The 22208-nt window shown below is 43.0% G+C and overlaps 1 protein-coding gene across 1 annotated transcript in view; it reads right to left on the reverse strand.

Moving 5' to 3' along the window:
* The window catches only part of RPS6KA3 (ribosomal protein S6 kinase A3), a 173480-nt gene that overhangs the window by 35313 nt on the left and 115959 nt on the right, over positions 1 to 22208 (reverse strand). Inside the window, exons 5-9 of the mRNA XM_040338242.1 lie at positions 18748 to 18828; positions 12504 to 12583; positions 8246 to 8352; positions 3002 to 3039; positions 1513 to 1655 (exon numbers count right to left, since the gene is read on the reverse strand). Coding sequence (XP_040194176.1) covers positions 1513 to 1655; positions 3002 to 3039; positions 8246 to 8352; positions 12504 to 12583; positions 18748 to 18828 — 449 coding nt within the window. The remainder of the gene's footprint in view (positions 1 to 1512; positions 1656 to 3001; positions 3040 to 8245; positions 8353 to 12503; positions 12584 to 18747; positions 18829 to 22208) is intronic.

The following is a 22208-nucleotide window of genomic DNA, read 5'->3' on the forward strand; positions in this document are numbered from 1 at the left end:
ATCCTCCTCTAGTCCAGAGGTCTCCAAACTTCCTAAAGACAGGGCCAGTATACTGTTCTTCAGACCTTAAAAGGGCTGGACTGTGGCCAGTGGGAGTAGAAACTGTTTCCCGCATCAATGCGAGTTAAAAGTGCATCAGGCTTATTGGCATCAGTGGGAGGAATATTTCCCCATCATTGGTGTCTGCCAGGGGGGAGAATTGTACCCCACGGTTTGCATTAATGGAAAGAATCATGCCCCACTGTTTGCATTAATGGAAAGAATTCAGAGCAGCTGCTCTGTGCTTGATCAAGTACCTAGTACTGACACTTCCGGGTCCGGGGCGCGCACATGCGCCGCCTGCGAAGCACTCCTGCAGACTCCATGTCCACCGGCACCCACCGATTGTACAGTACACAGGCAGAACAGCAATCTGCGTATGTAAACAAAGCAGATTGCCGTTCTGTCAGTAAGGAAGATGTTGATCCTGTGTTCCTGCAGGAACATGGATCAATGCCTTTCCATAGTAAATGCACTTCCCTCCCAGTGAGAAAGCACAGGCTAGGTACACAGGTAACCCTTTGATGGTCCCTGGTGTTAACCCCTTTCCAGTCAGTGGCATTAGTAAAGTGACAGTGCATATTTTTTAGCACTGTATTGGTGTCACTGGTCCCCAAAGTATTAGTTTGTGTCCGTTTTGTCAGCCGCAAAAAATCCCATAGGTTTGTGAACGCTATAAATTTTGCGCAAACCAATCAATATACACTTATTGGGGCTTTTTCTTACCAAGCATATGTAGCAGAATACATATTGGCCTAAACTGATGAAGAAATTCGATTTTTTTTATTGGATATAGGTTTTATAGCAACAGGTAAAAACGTTTTCTTCAAAAAATAGCCTGGTCACGAAGGGGGGTAATTCTTCCCGTGGTGAAGTGGTTATTAAAAAGAATTATGCCCTATTGTTTGTGTTAATGGAAATAATTTTGACCCACTGTTGGTATCAGTGAGAAGACCAGTACCATGGGCTGTGGGTTCACACTGTTGCGACTTGGGTTCGCATTAGCAGGAGATTTTAAGCTGGTTTCACATATCTCTGCTGCGTCTCCGGTGCGACTTTTGTTCTGTTTCAGGTCCGAATTCAGGCAAAAAATTTGGGTTGGAATCAGACCTGAAATGGTGGCAAAGATAGTGTGAACCCAGACAAACCCAAAACAAAAATCTATTAAAAAGGCAGATGGCCGACACCTGCACACATATTGAGGGATTTTCACCTCATACTGTTAAAGCCATCTGCAACTGACATGTGCCTGAAAGGGAACAACTGCTAGAGGAAAATCTACATTTCTGGTACACCGCCTTACCCAAACAATCCTAATCTATGTCTTCGCGTTAAAGCAAGGTACATGGTATACAGTATATTGACATGGATCTGGAAAGTATACTGGAAAAAGCAGTGAAATTGTTCAGAAATTGTGAAATACAAAAACAGGTGGGGAGTTATAACAAATATATGACACTTAAAGAAACCTACCATAAGGACACCAAAAGACCACCAGTCAGCACTCTGTGTGTGGCCCCTTCTGTTTACAACCTCTGGAGCCATGTACTCCACTGTTCCACAGAAGGAGTATGCTTTTTTCTCATGGTCAATAGACTCCTTGCTGAGCCCAAAATCTACAAATAGAACGAGCATTAAAATAGCATAAATGGTAAATGCCTTTTACAGCTACCCACTGAAGGGGTAATATCTAGTTTTGCAAGAAGAAAAAAATTGTGATAATCGACACTGCACAATTTGCATTAAACTTCCAATATGTAAAACATAAAATGTATAGTCTATGACACAGGTTAGACATGCGGGACAATGTGGTGAAAGCTACAACACCAGGAGGAAAAAAAACTCTGCACATTAATCAGGCATCAAATATAGAGCAGAACAATTGTTGTCCATATGTCCTGATCATACCACAACACTGTGGTGTGGAGACCTGGGGTACAAATGTCTGCATTTTCATGCAGTGCAACTCGCAGAGGTGCATTGTGTGGAATAAAGCGTCATTTTGTGACACTTCTATAAAAAATAAAAAAAAAGGAACATTGATGCCATGCAATGATGCATCGCCTGCCCCTATACAGCACACATGTTTAAGCGCACAAGCCCTTAAATTAATTTTCTTTACATCTTAAATTCTTTTCAGCTTCTTTGCCTACTGCTTGTGGGAAAGACTGAAAGCCGAAAGAAGAAACAAAAAGGGAGGATGCAACGCGCATGCTTATAATTAAGGATGAGCTCAGGTGTGTGCGCAAGTCCACGCCCGCCAGGAAGCCGACACTCCGCAGCGCTAATCACAGGCAGCGAGACATTTCCCGATCAGTGGCTGCACAGATCGGGAAATGTCTCAGTGCCTGTGATTAGCGCTGTGGAGTGTCAGCTTCCTGGTGGGTGTGGGCACCTGGACTTGCGAATACGCCTTAGCTCATCCCTACTTGTAATATACACGGGTCTGGGATCTCAACACGGCACCTACTATCCCACTTTATCTTCCGTTGGTCTGTCTTTTTCCTTCTTTTCACTGCCCTTCCCCTACTCTGATTATAGAGTGAAAATACCGGAGATGTTTGTAATAACTTGTCTTACCTGATTACATTTACGTTGTTGGTGTTTTGTCCCACCGGATGTGTATGTGTTCCTAATAAGTTGAACCTCATCTCAAACATTTATTAAACAAGAAAAAAAAAAAAAAAAAATGCAACATGGACCGGGATTTGTTACATCAACAAGCAACAATACCCACTGCCCATTCTACACAAAGCTGTGTGTCCTGGCATACAGGTCTGCAGACTGCAGCCCATGATAAAAAAAAAAAGGCAATCTAGTAATGTTTTATGATCAATTCATACGGATCATTAAGCATTATTGGTTTCAAGAGACTGTTTGGGCCTTTATGTTAATGGTACAAATCTTTACAATGCAACGATTAGATCTCATGTTCTAAAGACAACAGAACCATGCGACATACCCGTTAACTTAATGTGTCCTTCTTCATCAAGCAATATACTAGAAAAAAAAAAAAAACATTCTAAGTAAGCATTCACTAAGAATATTCTATAGCAGTCATAATACAAAAATGATTAAAGTGGAACTAAACTAGCAAAAAAAAATAAAAAGTCAGCTGCTCTTCTGTTCGGACATTATACTTAATTTCCGGTGTAGGCAACCAACACAAGTTTACCTCCTCCCTGCTGACTTAGGCCGGGTGTACACACTGGTACGACACCACAGTCGTACCCAGGACCGCTGATAAGGCAATACGACTGGCCCTATTGTGCCGGACCCGGCCCCATCAGCTCCACAAGGGGGGCGGCACGGGAAGCTTTAAAGTGAATTTCTGGTTAACCACTTAAGACCCGGACCAAAATGCAGCTAAAGGACCTTGCCCCTTTTTGCGATTCGGCACTGCATCGCTTTAACTGACAATTGCGCGGTCGTGCGACGTGGCTTCCAAACAAAATTGGCGTCCTTTTTTTCCCCCACAAATAGAGCTTTCTTTTGGTGGTATTTGATCACCTCTGCGGTTTTTATTTTTTGCGCTATAAACAAAAATAGAGCGACAATTTTGAAAAAAATTCAATATTTTTTACTTTTTGCTATAATAAATATCCCCCAAAAACATATATAAAAAGTTTTTTCCTCAGTTTAGGCCAATACGTATTCTTCTACATATTTTTGGTAAAAAAATAAAATCACAATAAGCGTTTGGTTTGCGCAAAATTTATAGCGTTTACAAAATAGGGGATAGTTTTATTGCATTTTTATTATTATTTTTTTTTTACTACTAATGGTGGCGATCAGCGATTTTTTTCGTGACTGCGACATTATGGCGGACACTTCGGACAATTTTGACACATTTTTGGGACCATTGTCATTTTCACAGCAAAAAATGCATTTAAAATGCATGGTTTATTGTGAAAATGACAATTGCCGTTTGGGAGTTAACCACAGGGGGCGCTGATGGGGTTATGTGTGACCTGAAGTGTGTTTACAACTGTAGGGGGGTGTGGCTGTAGGTGCGACGTCATCGATTGTGTCCCCCTATAAAAGGGATCACACGATCGATGACGCCGCCACAGTGAAGAACGGGGAAGCTGTGTTTACACACAGCTGTCCCCGTTCTTCAGCTCCGGGGACCGATCGTGGGACTTGAGCGGCGATCGGGTCCGCAGGTCCCGGAGCTTCGGACTGGGTCGCGGGCCCGCGACCCACTGCTGGACAATAGCACAGCACGTACCTGCACGTGCCCAGCCGTGCCATTCTGCCGACGTATATGTGCAGGAGGCGATCCTTAAGTGGTTAAATAAAATGGATTTACTTAAGCACACCCCTACTCCTACTTTCTTTCCACTGAGTATTTACATTTTCCTGGGCCCATCAGGTCAACAGAGGGGCCTAGTAAGTGAGAGCAGAGGAAAGACTTTTTCTTCATTTTTAAGGCACAGACATACAAGCTAGTATGCACTAGTTCCGGCCATGGCCGCCCATAAGTAATTGCCGCAGGCTGAGGGAGAGACTCATGTGAAGCGGACAGGCGGCTGAGAGGTGACAGGAGACCCAATCTGGTAGCAGGAGGCGGATAGTGCATAGCTTCAGGCAAGTGGCGGTATACACTACACACAGTCACACTCATTACTGGAATGAAGGTACAGACCCCTGACTCCCCACTGTGTGCCTATCATTATGATGATCACAGCAGGTCCTCTATTACTCTCTCAGTGTCACATGGTTGCTGGGTGTTGACATTGCCAACTTATAGCTTTACTGTGCGTACAGACTTTCAAAATGTACGTATTTTTTTTTAGTTTTTAGTGCAAAAAAACAAACAAACCACAGAGGTGATCAAATACAGTACTGCCAAAAGAAAGCTCTGTGGGGGGGGGGGGGGGGGGGGAGATATACATTTTATTTGTGTACAGCGTTGCATGACCACACAATTGTCAGTTAAAGCGACACAGTGCCATAAAAAATGGCCTGGTCAGAAAGTGGACAAAACCTTCCGAGGCTGAAGTGGTTAATGAGCACATAGATTAATTTTTAGTGTGGGTGTTTTACCTTTATTTAGAGTTCAGCTTTAGCTATTCTACAATAGTTGCTGTGGGTCATTTTTAGATCTACTTTGTATATATTTATATGAAATATTAGGCTGGCTGTTGGCAGCACAGAAAACCCCAAATATTGCTTTCTGAAAAAGAGCTTATCCTCTCCAGGTCCTAAGGGAACACTGTACAAGCAATGTATAAGCTTTATTGCTTCTGAGCTTATCAAGCCACTAAGCCAATATCAACAACTTTGAAAAATCGATATTGAAGTTCAGGAAACAGCTATTTGTACTGCACACTGAAAATTGGTCCTACTGGTTGATGGGAAATATGCCTTACACTCTTAAATGGGAGCAACTTGTATTTTACACACCCTGAAAATGCAATTATTGGAGTCAACACAGTATACAACTGAAAGCTATGAATGTAATGCAAGTACATTAAAACAAATGCACATTAATCAGGGAATGTGACATTCATTGTAAGTCATTCAATTAGAATTTAAAACAAATGCTCCAGGATGATACCCTTGCAAATGTGGGATGAATGTCACATTCACTTCTTTATAAATATGCCCCTTTGTTGCAGATAATAGACTTTAGTTGTGTCAGGCTTGTCCATTAGATAAAGAGTATGGAGCAGCGCTAGCAGTCTATAGCAAACAGTACACATGATGCTGGGTGCCCAATATAACAATATGTATATAACAATAATATATTATACACAAAAATGTATAAGGTTCTTTATTGAACAGAGAAAAATATTACGATGCTTATACAAATGTAGGGTGACTCCCCCTTCGGTGACCCGCTCACCAGAAATAATGGATTCTCAGCTTTGCAGTCTGGGATCAAATAAAGCAATGATCTAATGATCTGACGATGTGTAGAATGGTTCTTCATAAAAGCTCTTTGCAAGAAAATACTTTACAGCAGGAAGGATATACCACATTCCATAGATGGAAAAACAGAAAAAAGCGCATAGTGAAATACCACTAGACACGAGTTATCAAGCACATTATAAGCGCCACTTACAGGATATTTGGCAGAGATGGGCTTCAGTAAAAAACATCTTTGTTCGCCATTGTATGGCGTGCTTTCCACGCAGACCGAAATTGCATCACTGGTTACCATGAATCTGGAAGTACCTCCGGTTTGTGGTAACCAGTGACGCAATTTCCGCCTCTGTGGAACGCACGCCATACAACGGCGAACTCGGATGGTTTCCTACTGAAGCCCATCTTTGCCAAATATCCTGCAAGTGGCGCTTATAATGTGCTTGATAACTCGTGTCTAGCGGTATTTCACTATGCGCTTTTTCTCTGTTTTTCCATCTATGGAATGTGGTATATCCTTCCTGCTGTAAAGTATTTTCTTGCAAAGAGCTTTTATGAAGAACCATTCTACACATCCCCAGATCATTGCTTTATTTGATCCCAGACTGCGAAGGTGAGGATCCATTATTTCTGGTGAGCGGGGTCACCGAAGGGGGGGGGGGGGGGTCACCTTACATTTGTAGAAGCATCGTAATATTTTTCTCTGTTTATTGAAGCACCTTATACATTTCTGTGTATAAAATATATTGTTATTTTATATCACTACATATTGTTATATTGGGAACCCAGCACATTGGGGGTCATTTACTTAAGGCAAATCCACTTTGCACGACAAGAGCAAAGTGCACTTGAAATTGCACTGAAAGTGCACTTGGCAGTGCAGTTGCTGTAGATCTGAGGGGGACATACAAGGAAAATAAAATACACATGATTAAATAAAATCAGCAGAGCTTCCCCTCATTTCAAATCTACCCTTCAGATTTACAGCAACTGCACTTCCAAGTGCAAAGTGGATTTGCCTTTCGGAAATAACCCCCCCATGTGTACTGTTTGATATAGACTGCTAGCGCCGCTCCATACTCTATCACGTTTAACCACTTCCCGCCCGGCCTATAGCCGATTTACATCCGGGAAGTGGTTATGAAATCCTGACAGGACGTTCTAGAACGTCCTGCAGGATTTCGGGGCGCGCATCGCGGCGATCGGTGATGCAGGGTGTCAGTCTGACACCCTGCATCTCCGATCTCGGTAAAGAGCCTCCGGCGGAGACTCTTTACCACGTGATCAGCCGTGTCCAACCACGGCTGATCACGATGTAAACAGGAAGAGCCGTCCATGGCTCTTCCTCACTCGCGTCTGACAGACGCGAGTAGAGGAGAGCCGATCGGCGGCTCTCCTGACAGGGGGGGTTCGCGCTGATTGTTTATCAGCGCAGCCCCCCCTCGGATCGCCACACTGGACCACCAGGGATGCCCACCCTGGAGCACCAGGGTGGGCAAAAAAAAAAAAAAAAAGCCAGCAAAAAAAAGTCTAAAAAAAATATAAAAAAAAAAAAAAAAAAAAAGAAAAAAAGATGCCAGTCAGTGCCCACAAATGGGCACTGACTGGCAACCTGGCAAAAATCAGTGCTGCCACCCCAGTGTCCATCAGCGCCACCCCAGTGTCCATCAGTGCCACCCCACAGTGCCCATCCATGCCCAGTGCCCACCTATCAGTGCCCATCAGTGCCGCCCATGTGTGCCCATCAGTGCCGCCCATGTGTGCCCATCAGTGTCGCATACCAGCGCCGCCAATCAGTGCCACCTCATCTGTGCCCGTCAGTACTACCTCATCGATGTCCATCAGTGCCATCTCATCGGTGCCCATTAGTGCCGCCATATCAGTGCCCGTAATTGAAAGAGAAAACTTATTTACAAAAAAATTAACAGAAAAAAATAAAAATGTAATTTTTTTTCCAAATTTTCAGCCTTTTTTTAGTTGTTGCGCAAAAAAAAATAAATCGCAGAGGTGATCAAATACCACCAAAAGAAAGCTCTATTTGTGGGGAAAAAAGGACGCCAATTTTGTTTCGGTACAGTGTAGCATGACCGCGCAATTGCCATTCAAAGTGCGACAGTGCTGAAAGCTGAAAATTGGCTTGGGCGGGAAGCTGCGTAAGTACCTGGTATGGAAGTGGTTAAGGTTGCAGCACCTTTTGTGCAGCAGCTGCATATATATAAATTTCACTTGATTTTGCACTTTAGCACAAGTTTTTTTAATTAGATTTATAGTCTATTAGATAGTGCAGCTTTTATATTGTAGTTCTGTGTCTGGTTTATGTAAATATAGTACTTACTTTTCTGGCTTAAGGTCTCGATATATAATACCAAGAGTATGAAGATGATCTAGCGCAAGTGCCAATTCTGCCAGGTAGTATTTCACATCCTCTTCAGTGAACATTACCTACATAAAAAATAATAATTTATTAAACATAAGTCCTGTAGGTAATTTCATGTAATTTTTATTTAAACAAAAGCATTGTGGGCCAAAACATGCTTTTGCATGTGTGTGTTACAATGCACACTGCAGTATTTTCAATCGCACTGAAACACACTTAGACCCCATTCACACCTAGGCGTTTTTACGCCTGTAGCGCTACGCCGCTGCCGCCAGAGGGCTGGAAACACATTTCCCTCTATGGAGATGGTTCACATCTCCACGCCGAACGCCGGACGCCTGTCGCCTGCCGCGTGAAAAAAGGTCCCGGACCTTTTTTTCAGGCGTCTTCGAGCGTTCGGCTAGGAGATGGCAATCATATCCATAGAGGGGGTCATCTTGGGGCACATCTAGGCGGACAATACCGGCGTTTTGTCGCCGCAAATCGCGGTACAAAACGCCGCTATTTTTACCGCGATTTGCGGCGACAAAACGCCGCGATTTCGTCCGTCTAGATGTGAATGCAGCCCAAGGCAATGCAGTTCCAATGCAAACAAGTTGTAAAGCACAGTATTGCACTACCGTGCGTTGTGGTGATTGCAATGTAAAAAAAATGGTGCATGTTCTGTTTTTGGATATTCGGTGCATTGCCAGGACACTCATTTGAATAGGCTACCAACTTAACACAACAAACCAGGACAGTAAGATGTGAATAATTCCCTAAACATCAATTACCTATTTTAGGCTTCCACTTAACGACCGCCGCCTGTAGATATACGTCCACAGAATGGCACGGCTGGGCAGATGGACGTACCGGTACGTCCTTTACATCTACCCAGCCGTGGGCCGCGGACCCGATCGCCGCTGGGGTCCCGCGATCGGTCCCCGGAACTGAAGAACGGAGAGAGCTGCGTGTAAACATGGCTTCCCCGTGCTTCACTGTGGCGGCTGCATCGATCGTGTCACTCCTACAGCCACACCCTCCTACAGTTGTAAACACACACTAGGTGAAACATAACCCCTTCAGCGCCCCCTGTGGTTAACTCCCAAACTGCAACTGTCATTTCCACAATAAAGAATGCATTTTAAATGCATTTTTTGCTGTGAAAATGACAATGCTCCCAAAAACATGTCAAAATTGTTCGAAGTGTCCGCCATAATGTCGCAGTCACGAAAAAAAAAAAAAAAAAAAAAATCGCTGATCGCCGCCATTAGTTGTAAAAAAAAAAAAAAAAAAAAAAACTATCCCCTATTTTGTAAATGCTATAAATTTTGCGCAAACCAACCGATAAACGCTTACTGCATTTCTTTTACCAGAAATATGTAGAAGAATACGTATCGGCCTAAACTGTGGAATTTTTTTTTTTTTTATATATTTTTGGGGGATATTTATTATAGCAAAAAGTAAAAAATATTGATTTTTTTTTCAAAAAATTGTCGCTCTATTTTTGTTTATAGCACAAAAAAAAAAATCGCAGAGGCATTCAAATACCATCAAAAGAAAGCTCTATTTGTGGGAAGAAAAGTACGCAAATTTCGTTTCGGTACAACATTGCATGACACATGCAATTACCAGTTAAAGCAGCGCAGTGCCAAATTGTAAAAAAAACTCTGGGCCTTTAGCTGCATATTGGTCCAGGGCTTAAGTGGTTAAAGACATGAGCACACTGAAATAGGTTTGAACCAACCCATCCATGGTGCAGCTACATGTTTCATGTCTTACTTATGATATTAAGATGTGGCTGTGGAGCATCCCATGAGCAAAAACACAAGTAGCTGTGGACAAATGTACAAAAGCAACAATCTAATACAAATACATAAACCACTTAACCCCCGGACCATATTGCTGGTCAAAGACCAGAGCACTTTTTGCGATTCGGCACTGCGTCGCTTTAACTGACAATTGCGCGGTCGTGCGACATAACTCCCAAACAAAATTGGCGTCCTTTTCCTCCCACAAATAGAGATTTCTTTTGGTGGTATTTGATCACCTCTGCGGTTTTTAGTTTTTGCGCTATAAACAAAAATAGAGCGACAATTTTGAAAAAAAAAATTAATATTTTTTTACTTTTTCTATAATAAATATCCCCCAAAAATATATAAAAAAAACATTTTTTTCCTCAGTTTAGGACGATACGTATTCTTCTACATATTCTAAAAAAAAAAAAAAATCGCAATAAGCGTTTATTGATTGGTTTGCGCAAAAGTTATAGCGTTTACAAAATTGGGGGTATTTTTATGGCATTTTTATGAATTTTTTTTTTTTTTACTAGTAATGCCCGTGATCAGCGTTTTTTTTTCGGTACTGCGACATTATGGCGGACACTTTTTTGGGACCATTGGCATTTTTATAGCGATCAGTGCTATAAAAATGCATTGGAATTCTATAAAAATGACCCTGGCAGTGAAGGGGTTAACACTAGGGGGCGGGGAAGGGGTTAAGTATGTTCCCTGGGTGTGTTCTAACTGTAGGGGGGGGGGGTGGCTTCACTAGGGGAAATGACTGATCTTCTGTTCATACATTGTATGATCAGCATTTCTCTCCCTGACAGGACCAGGAGCTGTGTGTTTACACACACAGCTCCCGGTCCCCGCTCTATAACGTGCGATCGCGTGTGCCCGGCAGCGATCAGAGCCGACGTATAGCTACAAGCTCTCACACAGGGGAGCCGACCTGCCGCGGTAAAACGACGGCGGCTGGTCCTCAACTAGTTAAGCCCCTGTTCATACCGATGAGACTTGTCATGCAAATTGACAGTTCCAAATCGCATGACAAGTCGCACCCTATTGTCAGCAATGGAACTGTTCAAATCCGTGACTCCGACTTTGCGGTGCCAAACAGATTTGAACAGAAAGGTTTCTGCACTATTTTCTGTAATTTATGGTGCGACTAGCATAGACATCTGTGCATGATGTCCCACAGATGTCAGGCAAGTCACACCTGAAAACGCACAGCTTTAAAAATCGTGCTACCTCAAGTGAAGTCACACGATTTCAAAGTTGCATTCATTGTGAACAGGGCCAAGTATCAAAGCCAAACTCCAATCAAAACTTATTTTAGATAGAACAGAGCCTCATCAGTTTTCATTGCCATCTGAGATTTTCTGTCCTGACAACAAGTGATGGAAAATCTCCCCAAAAGAGACAAAGACAAAACATTTTTAGAGTGGGGAAGAGTTATAACCTCTGACAAAGTTTATATGGTTAGGCATTTCTGTTCTGGTGACAACCGCACCCCATTTCCTTGTACTGGAGTCACTAGGAAATTAAGTGAGGGAAAAATCTCATCAAAAAAAAAAACTGGAACTAGGATTTAAAGCCTCAGTTTTTAGAGCATTTTCAGCAGCAGATTTAATCACTCACTGAGTATGCAGCGTCTTTATCGGTTAATCCTTGCCTATTTTCCAGTTTAAGATGGTGCCATGACTACTGCCCCAGGTTGCCCATTTCACAGTTGCTCCTTGCCCTTATGGCGTCACCCATTGCTTGCAGGGACTAGAGCAGTGTCTCCCTATGCTGTGTACATCATTAGAAACACACTGCCCGTAGTCTAGGTAGGCAAGGCACTTCCATGCTCCTTGCTCCGCCAAGCTAACAGACTGACTTAATGCATTGTCCACTGTTAACTCATTTTTGTGAAGAGTCAAAGTTTAGCCAGTGGCTGTCAGCAAAGAGGCTCATCCATCTGGGCTGTATAGCACAGATGGAAGCATCTGTTTGATTATTTTCTTAAGCTGGTCTTACACACAGTTTTTGTGGTTAAACAAAGAACTGACAGATCTCGCCTTCTGTTCTACTGCATTATGACAGGGGAACTCCCCCTCACCAGAATACACTGATCAGCTCTTGCAGCCATTGGCTGTAACTGCTGATCTAAATCTGATTTAAGCATCAACGTTGAACTGGCTTCTGTTGTACAGACATTGGTACACATATACCAAAAGTCGTCCAGTTCCTGCTGAACAGCTGAATTTCAGTACATGTGTAGCTTTAGCTTTTACAGAGTATTTATGGCACGTTTTTCAAATGTGAATGATAGATCTGCTTTATTCAGCTTGTGATTGGGTAAACACCTTTCAGCAATTAGTCATAAATATACAAGTATAGGATGAAAATTAGGGTCGGTGTTTTTTTTTTAATACATTACCAGAGATGATACAAAACCAAATGAAACTTGCCTCTTTGGATAAACGTGTAAACAAATCTCCACCCCTGAGAAAATCCAGAATAAGGTATAGTTTGCCTTCTGTTTGGAAAGCTGTAAGAGAATAGATAACTTATTTTTAATGCAAATTTAATAGGGCACCTTGTTTATTTTTTCACAACAATTTCTAAAAATGCATCTTTTAGAAGTCAAGCCTAGTACTAGGTTTAAAACGCTATTAAACCCAAAAGCAACTTTTTTCTACACGGCAGCTTACCAATTCTTAGTTATGATGGCTGCATTAGTTTTGTTTTAAGCTTTATTAAAAAAAAAAAAAAACAGACTTGCTGGCAGGATCACCATTGAAAATAGAGCAAGCTGTCCTGCATATACAGCAGTTAGAAGGATGAGATGGTGGCTACGGACTGCTTCCTATTTGAACAGCAGACAGATATATGCGCACTAAATACTTATCAAAGACACAATGCTTATAAATTCCTTAGTCTTGCTGGCCACATGAGCAGCAATATCACATTATAAAACAGTATTTAATTTTGACATCAGAAGTGACGCGATTTGCCGTTAACTTCCGGTAATCTCATAATTCAATTTGGGGTCATTACTCCTTTATAAGCGATGCGTCTGTAGTGGTGGTCCATACCCCAGATGACGACTTGTTAGTCGAAACGCGTCGGCTGGACCACATCTACAAAACATCGCACCTGTTACAGTATTTCGATAAGCCTTTCTTACTACTATAAATGTAAGTGCTTTTACTCAACTTTACATTAATATTTTATATAGCGGAATCACGCTATGCGAGATTTTCTCCATTCATTATACATGAAAACGTGGATACCGGGGTGCTTTGCGAAAACTACGCCAAAAACTTCCCAAGTCCAAATTGATCATTTCTGAGTTTGGAATAACCACTTTGGATCCAGGACCAGCTGCATCCTCCCTATTTATTACCAACAAGCCTTTATGACTTATGGAGGTATATGCCTCTTAAAGTCCATTTTATTCTGTAAGCCTCTTTCCAGTGGGTGGTGGTGCTCCTATCAACTTTTGCTCTCCATCTGAAGGGACACACTCATGTTTGGACTTTGATTAGCCCTCTGGATATATACATACACACACACACTATGTTTGGATTATATTAGACACCCACGATTCACTTTTTGGGCATTGTCTTAATTTCACTATATATATATATATATATATATATATATATATATAGTCATTTGAACGTTTGTTTATCACAATCGTATTAGGTTGATCCTAACACATATATAAAAATGGCAGTGAAGGGTTAACCACTAGGTGGCGCTGAGGGGTTAAGTGTGCCCTAAGGGAGCGAATTTTACTGTAGAGGGGTGTGGCTGTAGGCGTGACATCACTGATCGTCATTCCCTATATCAGGGAAAAGACGATCAGTGTCACTGCAACAGTAAAGAACGGGGAAGGTGGGTTTACACACCTCTCCCCGTTCTTCAGCTCCTGTGAACGATTGCGGGACACCGTCGGCGATCGGGTCCATGGGTCACGCAGTCACGGAGTATTGGATCGGGTTGCGCGCTAGACCCACGGCTGGGCTCTTAAAGGCAACGTACAGGTACATGCTTGTGCCCAGCTGTGCCATTCTGCCGACGTAAATGTGCAGGAGGTGGTCCTTAAGTGGTTAATTTGTTGTCCCTGAATGTTCAGGGTATGAATTCTCCTCAGAAAAGGGTGAAGGTTTTTAAGTATCTTAGGAAGCAGCGGATTGACGTCGCCTGCTTACAGGAAACCCATTTTTCACCCACTTCCTGCCCCAAATATTTTGATGCTCAGTTTCCTCAGGTGTTTTTGGCCAATGCCCCAACCAAGCAAAAGGGGGTGGTCATAGCTTTCCGCAAATCGGTCCCATTTAGTTGCACTGGACAGATTGCAGACCTCGATGGTAGATATTTATTGCTAAAAGGCACTATCCAAAGAAAAGAGGTGACCATTGTGACTTATTATGCTCCAAATTCTAACCCAGGACCCTTCTTGACTCACGTCTGCACCCTGCTAGCATCCCACCACAAGGGTACCCTCTTTCTTTCGGGTGATTCGAATTTAGTCTTGAACCCCTCGCTGGATAAATATCCCTCGGAACAAACTGCTCCCTCCCCAGACGCTAAAAAATTTGCTCGCTCTTTACAGTCACACGATCTGGTCAATCTTTGGAGGGAATGCCATCCTCAGGGTAGGGACTACAAACATTACTCCCACCCTCATCACTCTCACTCCAGAATTGATCATATGTTTATGCCAAGATGCCACCTTCCCATGGTGGTCACAGCCTCTATTCTGGCTGCTCCTTGGTCTGATCATGACCTTGTTCTGGTGGTCTGCCACTCTATTCTAGATAGACCCCAATTCTCGCCCTGGGTGATGAATGATTCACTCCTATTGCTTAAAGGGGTTGTAAAGGTAAAAAAAAAAATTCCCTAAATAGCTTCCTTTACCTTAGTGCAGTCCTCCTTCACTTACCTCATCCTTCCATTTTGCTTTTAAATGTCCTTATTTCTTCTGAGAAATCTTCACTTTCTGTTCTTCTAACTACACACAGTAATGCAAGGCTTTCTCCCTGGTGTGGAGAAAGCCTCTTGAGGGGGGAGGGGCGAGCATGAGTGTCAGGACGCCCACTAACAGACAGCTCCTTTTTCTGCAAAGTAGAGAGAGTGTCCTGATCTGCCTGCTCGCCTCCTCCCCTCTCAAGAGGCTTTCTCCACACCAGGGAGAAAGCCTTGCATTACTGTGTGTAGTTACAGACAGAAGAACAGAAAATGAGGATTTCTCAGAAGAAATAAGGACATTTAAAAGCAAAATCGAAGGATGAGGTAAGTGAAGGAGGATTGCACTAAGGTAAAGGAAGCCATTTAGAGAATTTTTTTTTTACCTTTACAACCCCTTTAAAGAGGTCCAGGAAGATATTTTTAAGGCCTCAGAGGACCATTGCCGCGATAATGAAGGGACGGTTGCGTACTCCGAGGGCCACATTATTCGGCTGGCGTCCACCTGTAAGCGGGAACGGGGTTTGAAACAGAAGGCCCTGGCGACCCATCTGGAGGAGTTCTGTGGTTTTTAAACAATCCCCCACCTCTGGCAACTGTAAACTCTTGGAGCAGGCCCATTCGGAGTTAGATCTTTGTCTTACCGAGGGGGCTGAATGCAATCTTACGTTGGTCCCGCCAGAGGTGGTATACCAGGGTGAACAAACCGAATCAAATGCTGGCTAACAGGCTCCGGACTTTCGCTCCCAAATTCACTCCCATCACTTAGTGCAACCGACACAATGTCCTTACGGGTAATCAGATGCATATACTGGAGGAGTTTCGATTCCGCCTCACTAAATTGTATTCAGACCCGGAGCAGTTTAATGCTCAGGATGCTGCCGATTTCCTCAGCCATCTCTCGCTCCCGACCCTGACGGAGGCACATGTTACCCTTATGGACCGGGACATACAAGTTTCAGAGGCCCTCCAAGGTATTAAGGATGTTAAGGTGGGAAAGCGACCAGGGCCGGATGGCTTTCCAGCACTTTACTACAGAAAACTGGCTGCTGTGGTAGCTCCACATTTAATGGCCATGTATAACTCTTAAAAATGGTCGCTCCTTTACCCTGGGCCTGCAAATATCGTGATGATCCCTAAACCAGATCCCGATCACTCCTCCTGGGCCAATTTTAGGCCCATCTCCCTAATGGATACAAAAATTTGGACCAAAATTCTGGCAAACCGCCTAAACTCTTTTCTCCCTCGGTTAATAGGGAAGGACCAAGTCGGTTTTAAACCTCAGATAGGCTGGTGATGCTATTCGGCGTATATTGCAACTCTAACACATAGCTCATACCCGCTCGCTGAAATCCATGCTCTTGTCTTTGGACGTAAACAAGGCCTTTGACACTCAGTCGTGGCCTTATCTCATGTCTGTTCTTCGGCATTATGGCTTCGGGTCTTCGTTTATGCACTGGATGTCAGTCTTAAACAACCTCCCCTCGGACAAAAATTATGGATTTGAATCTTCTCTCGTTAACATCAAGAGGGGCACCCATCAGGGATTCCCCCTATCGCCTCTCCTTTTTGTATTGGCTCTGAAACCCCTGGCGGAGGCGATTCATTCACATCCAGACATAGGCATCGAAATAGCGGGCTGTCCCCATAAAATTCCCCTATTTGCCGATGATATCCTTCTTACTTTGACCTCCCCCAGAATTTCCTTACCAAATTTACAATCCCTTTTAGATACCTTTGCTTCCCTTTCAGGGCTTCAGGTTAACCCCTCTAAATCAAAGCATTATCAGTTAATCTGTCTTGGTTTGTCGAGAGATTTACGCTTTCTACTTCCAATGGGTCTCTTCGCTGCCCTATCTGGGAATCCACCTTACCCCTATGTACTCTGGATTGTACAAGGCTAACTTTCACCCTTGTTCAAAAGACTAATGGATATGCTGTTGTCTTGGTCTCATTTGCACCTGTCTTGGTTTGGCAGAATAACAGCTATTCGTATGTCCTATCTCCCTGAACTACTTTTTTTTTAGTTGTCTTGCCTGTTCTGGTTCCCTTGCATATCGTCCGCATACATCCGCGTAGAATTATGCAATTCATATGGGCATCAACCCGCCCTCAAATTGGCAAACGGGTTTTGTTTAATGGTGGTCTTTCGGTCCCTATATTACGGTCCTATTATATAGCTCCACTTTCATGCCTTCATGAGACCCATGAGCTTCCGCTCTGGGCTATGCTTGATCTGGTTAACACCGACCCTACTCCTATCTCCTCATTGCCCTGGCTCCCTCCTGTGCACCGTCCGGCGGCTATAGGGTCCTGTTTGGCCCACTCCTTGCGAATATGGGACTCGGTAAAGTACTCTGCAGGGTTGATCTCTCCTCATTTCCCACTCTTACGACTATTGCATTGCCTGTTATTTCCTCCAGGTCGTGACAATCCCTCCCAATTCTAAGGTGGACCACGAACGGTTTCACAGATGTTCACTCACTGTTAGGCCTACTAGGATTTTGACATTTGACGCTTTATGCTCTTCTCACAGTATTCCCTTGCGAGAACACTATAGCTATTTACAACTTCACCACTTTCTTCAGAGTCTTATTAAAACAAACCTTTACAACCCCTTTAAGTCTCAACCTACCCCTTATACTTTGACCCCCTTTGAGGGCCTTTGTAGAGCCAGGTCCTATTCACTGGGCCTGATATTGCTGATATACTCGGCTGTGATATCCACAAAGAGACCCCCGTTAAGGCCTTACCACCTTTAATGGGAGAAAAGTTGGGGAAGCAGTTGGACCCCGAGGACTGGCAGGGAATGACAATAACTTTGTCCAAGTGCTCATGTAATGTGTTAATTTTGGAAAATGCCTATAAAGTATTGTACAGGTGGTACTACACACCGGCGAGATTGGCTCGCTTTATTTCAAATTATTCTCTGCTTTGTTTTAGGGGGTGTTCCCAGGAGGGCTCCATGGCACATATTTGGTGGCCATGCCCACTAGCGTGAAAACTGTGGATCAGGGTATACACCCTTTCGCAATCTATTTCAGATTAATATGAAAAGTGACCCTTATGTAGCTCTCCTTGGTAAGCCCATTGTGGAATTATTGCGTCCAGAAAGGCAACTAGCCCAACATCTCTTTACTGCAACTAGGTTGACAATTGCTAGAGCATGGAAAACCCCCACACTTAGCTTTGAGGCAGTCAAAAACCGCCTGAACGATGTCATGGTTAACGGCTGTCCTTTCTGACAAGCATGACAAGTTTCTTAGGGTTTGGCAACCTTGGATTGCATACTACCACCCTTCTAGGTTTGATGCTGCATTACTATCGATATAGGACTCCTCTTGCACACACCCCGTGGACCCTCCTACTCCCTTCCTCTTTCTCCCTCTTCACCTTCTACCCCTCTTCTCATTCTGCTCCATTTTTTTCCACTTTTCTTTCTTTGCTGTTAACCCTTTCTACTCTTTTCTAGAGGATGCTAACCTTCAGGTTCTATTGTTGTGTATTGCACACTCATTCTACAGGTTTACAGACAGCCTGGCATGGCCCAGGTTCTGGACCGTCTGGTTCTAAGGACTTATTTTTTTTAAATTTGGCATAAGATCACGGCTCCTGCTTCCTTTATTAATGTGGGCGACTCCGGGCCCAGATTTGTTTTTTATATTATATGCTATAACACTATTGTAAGCCTGTACAGTCTGTATGACAAAACTTTTGTAAAATAAATCTCGTACTCACCATAGTGCAATTTGACAATAAACGGATGATTAACTTCCACCAAAATATCACGCTCCATCTTTGTTCTAACACGATCTCGAACTGTGAGAAAAATAAAAGGAAAAAAATATTATAGAGCAAATTAAAGTACAAGTTCTGATCAATCCAAGCTGTTTAACTTTTTCTTTTGAAAAATACAGAATAATGAAACAAAGCAGATTTAAAAAGGGATTTATTTTACCCAGGATTCACACACCTTTTCAAACAGAATCCAATTACAAAAACGGGTGAATCTTAGGTTAAAATTGAGTCACTTGTGTGAAAGGAAAAATATATGGACTCCAAAATGGAATAAATGATAAACCGATCAATAAAATGGATAAGGGTCCACCTACACTAGGGACAAAAAAAATAAAATAAATTGAAGTGCGTTACCCCAACATTTAAAATTTCTGATATGCGGCTGCTGTACCATGTACTTGTATGAAAAACTATCCTGATCTCTTTGTATTGCATCCTTTGTGTTAAATCCCGGGTGCCAGTCTCTCTGCTTTCCTAACAGGATTGTTCCATCAGGCTCGTCCCGACTCCCCAAACCCTGCACAGCATTTCACTGTCACTGGGAAGTTCACTGTACTGTTGCCTTTCCTCCCCCAGCTCTTATGCAGCTGAGAACACGGGGAACAGAGGGAATGTGATCACTTTAAAAAAAAAAAAAAAAAGGGGGGGGGGGGGGGGGGGTCAAGGTATTAGTATTTTTTTTTTTATCTATACACAAATGTTATGCCTTTCATTTTAAACTGAAGTAGTTGTCTTACAAGGTGAGCGTTTACAAACACTTTCATGGGAAGCATTTTTCTTGAGCTTTTCTAGTGCTTTTTTTTAAACGCAAAAGCACTTCTAAAACTCCTCAGTTTGAAAGCAGCCTAAAATGGGCAAATGTGCCTGAACAGTCTAATTTTTTTTGCGCTTGTCTCTTCGTATAATTTTGCATGAACTGTCACAGTTGGCTCTCCAAAGCTGCGTGCGAATGATCAGACTATTGGACGATCGCTATGAATTTTTTTTTGTCAAATTTTGTCATTATGTGTACTTGGGTTAAGTCATGGGAAACCAAAATTCAGTTGTCACAAAAAAAATCTAAGGGAAAAATCTTCCAATAGGGACACCTGTCACAAGGCTAAGAAGGGATTTCCCTTCATTTCCTAGCGAGTCTCCAGGGCAGGAAGTGAAGTAAAATCTCTTAAATGGGACAAAAACCATTTCATTACAAAAGCAAATTCCAGGACCTATGAAGACAGTACACACAATATATTATTGTCACTGGGCAGAATTACCTCATAGGAAAGGTATTTTGGCATGTGTAAAGCTGTTTGTGTGTATGATCAGAAGACTGACGCCTGGACTGAAATGTCCCATTTTCTAGTGGGGTGGTTAAAAATAACCATAATGATTATTATTCCATCATGAAGATTCCCCCCCTATTGAGTTACCAACTAGAGCCATAAAACTGGACAGATATTCCAAGTCTTCACTACTCTCTACAAAACTTACAAAATACAAATTAAAACATTTGGCTTGATGTCTCGAGAAAAGAAGAGGTCTCCATGAAAAGCAAGTCCTCTATCCACCATTAAAGCCCTCAGGAAACTGTACAGCTAACCCCTGCATGAAGAAAAGGTAAGCGAGTGAGTGAGAAACTTGTATAGCGCAACACATACGAAGTGAATCGCCTCTGGGCGCTTGGTATCCATTCCCTGGGCCCTCAGAAGTGATGGGTCTTGATCTTTGTCCTGAAGGCCAGGTGGTTTACCTCCAGTCGGAGGGTGGTTGGTAGAGCGTTCCATAGTCTGGGTCCTTGGACCGCAAATCTTTGTTTTCCTTTGGACTTGTATCTGGCTTTGGGTATCTGGAGTAGATTTTGGTTGGTGGATCGCAGAATGCGATTGGTGTTATGAGCTTTTAGTTTCTCGCATCGATATTGAGGGGCATTTCCCAGAATACACGTATGTGTTAGACAGAGTGCTTTGAAAGTGATTCTGTCTTTTACAGACAACCAATGAAGGGATCTCAGCGAAGGTGAGATTGATTCCCATGTTTTTTTCCCAGTCACAAGTCAAGCGGCCGTATTTTGAACGACTTACAGACGAGTGATTTGGTATTTTGGGAGTCCAAGATAGAGGGCATTTGCATAGTCAAGTCTGGAGTTGATAAGTGTCCCCACCACGACTGCTATGTCTTCTTTTGAAATGAAGGGAGGGAGTCTGCGTAGAAGGCGCAGCAGATGGTGCGATCCGCTGACTACTGACCCCGTTTGTGCATCCATGGTCATGTAGGTGTCGAAGATGACTCCGAGACTTGACTTTGGTGCTGGGGGTGATGGATTGACCCATGTTGTTGCAGGATGAATCTTCCAATTGGCCTGAAACAGGAGAAGTTCTGTTTTTGAGCCATTGAGTTTAAGGTAACTCTTTGTCATTCACTTTTCTATCAAAGAAAGGCATTTCTCTAGTCCGAGATAATGATCCTTTTTGTTGCAGATGCGAAAATATAGTTGTGTCATCTGCATAAGAGTGGTAGAGTAACTTCTGGTTGCTGATTATTTCAAAAAGAGGGCTGAGATAGATATTAAAAAGAACAGACGACAGAGGGGATCCCTGGGGGACTCCGCATGACACCGTGCGTTTTTCAGAAGTGAAAGGGCCCAATTTCACCATTTGTGATCGGTTTTCCAAGAGGAGAACCACGATAAATCACATTCCGCAACTCCGGCTACTTCGACTAGCCTTGTCAGCAATAATTTGTGGTCTACCGTATCAAAAGCTGCGCTTGGGTCCAGCAGTACTAGAAGACAAGATTCTCCTTAGTCTGCGGCCTCTAGAGAGTCATCCCATATTTTGAGCAGTGCGGTTTCTGTCCAGTGACCTGGACGGAAACCGGACTGGAATGGGTCAAGTAATTTATGGGTGTCTAAGTGATGTTGTAGCTGTTGTACAACTTCTTTCTCCATTACCTTGGAGAAGACATTCAGGCCTGTTATGAGGGGACGGTGGTTAGGGTCTTTGGGGTCAAGGGTGTTTTTTTTTTTACAATTGGTTTGATTATACCTTGTTTCAGCAAGGGTGGCACCACACCCTCCTTGAATGACTGGTTTATGAGCTGCATAATAGCTGGAGCTAAAATATCGGCACATTCTTTCAGCAGTTTGGTGGGGATGATATTTTTAGTGGCATCGATGGAAATGGGTTTTAGAGTGAAGTTAGGTGATTGTGGCGGAATTATGTGGGTATTAGGTTTGTGATTTAGGGGGGTAGATGGAGGTTGTATTTTGCTTAATGCTTGAACGGATTCTTTCAATTTTGTTGATGAAATAATCCGATAATTTGTTGCAAAATTCTTGTGAATCAGAATTTGGGGCTTCTAGACAGACTGGGTTCATGGTCTTGGTAACTAAATTGAAGAGTTCACGGGGGCGGTTTAGG

This window comes from Rana temporaria, chromosome 2 (assembly GCF_905171775.1).
Source record: "Rana temporaria chromosome 2, aRanTem1.1, whole genome shotgun sequence".
Classification (NCBI taxonomy): Eukaryota; Metazoa; Chordata; class Amphibia; order Anura; family Ranidae; genus Rana; species Rana temporaria.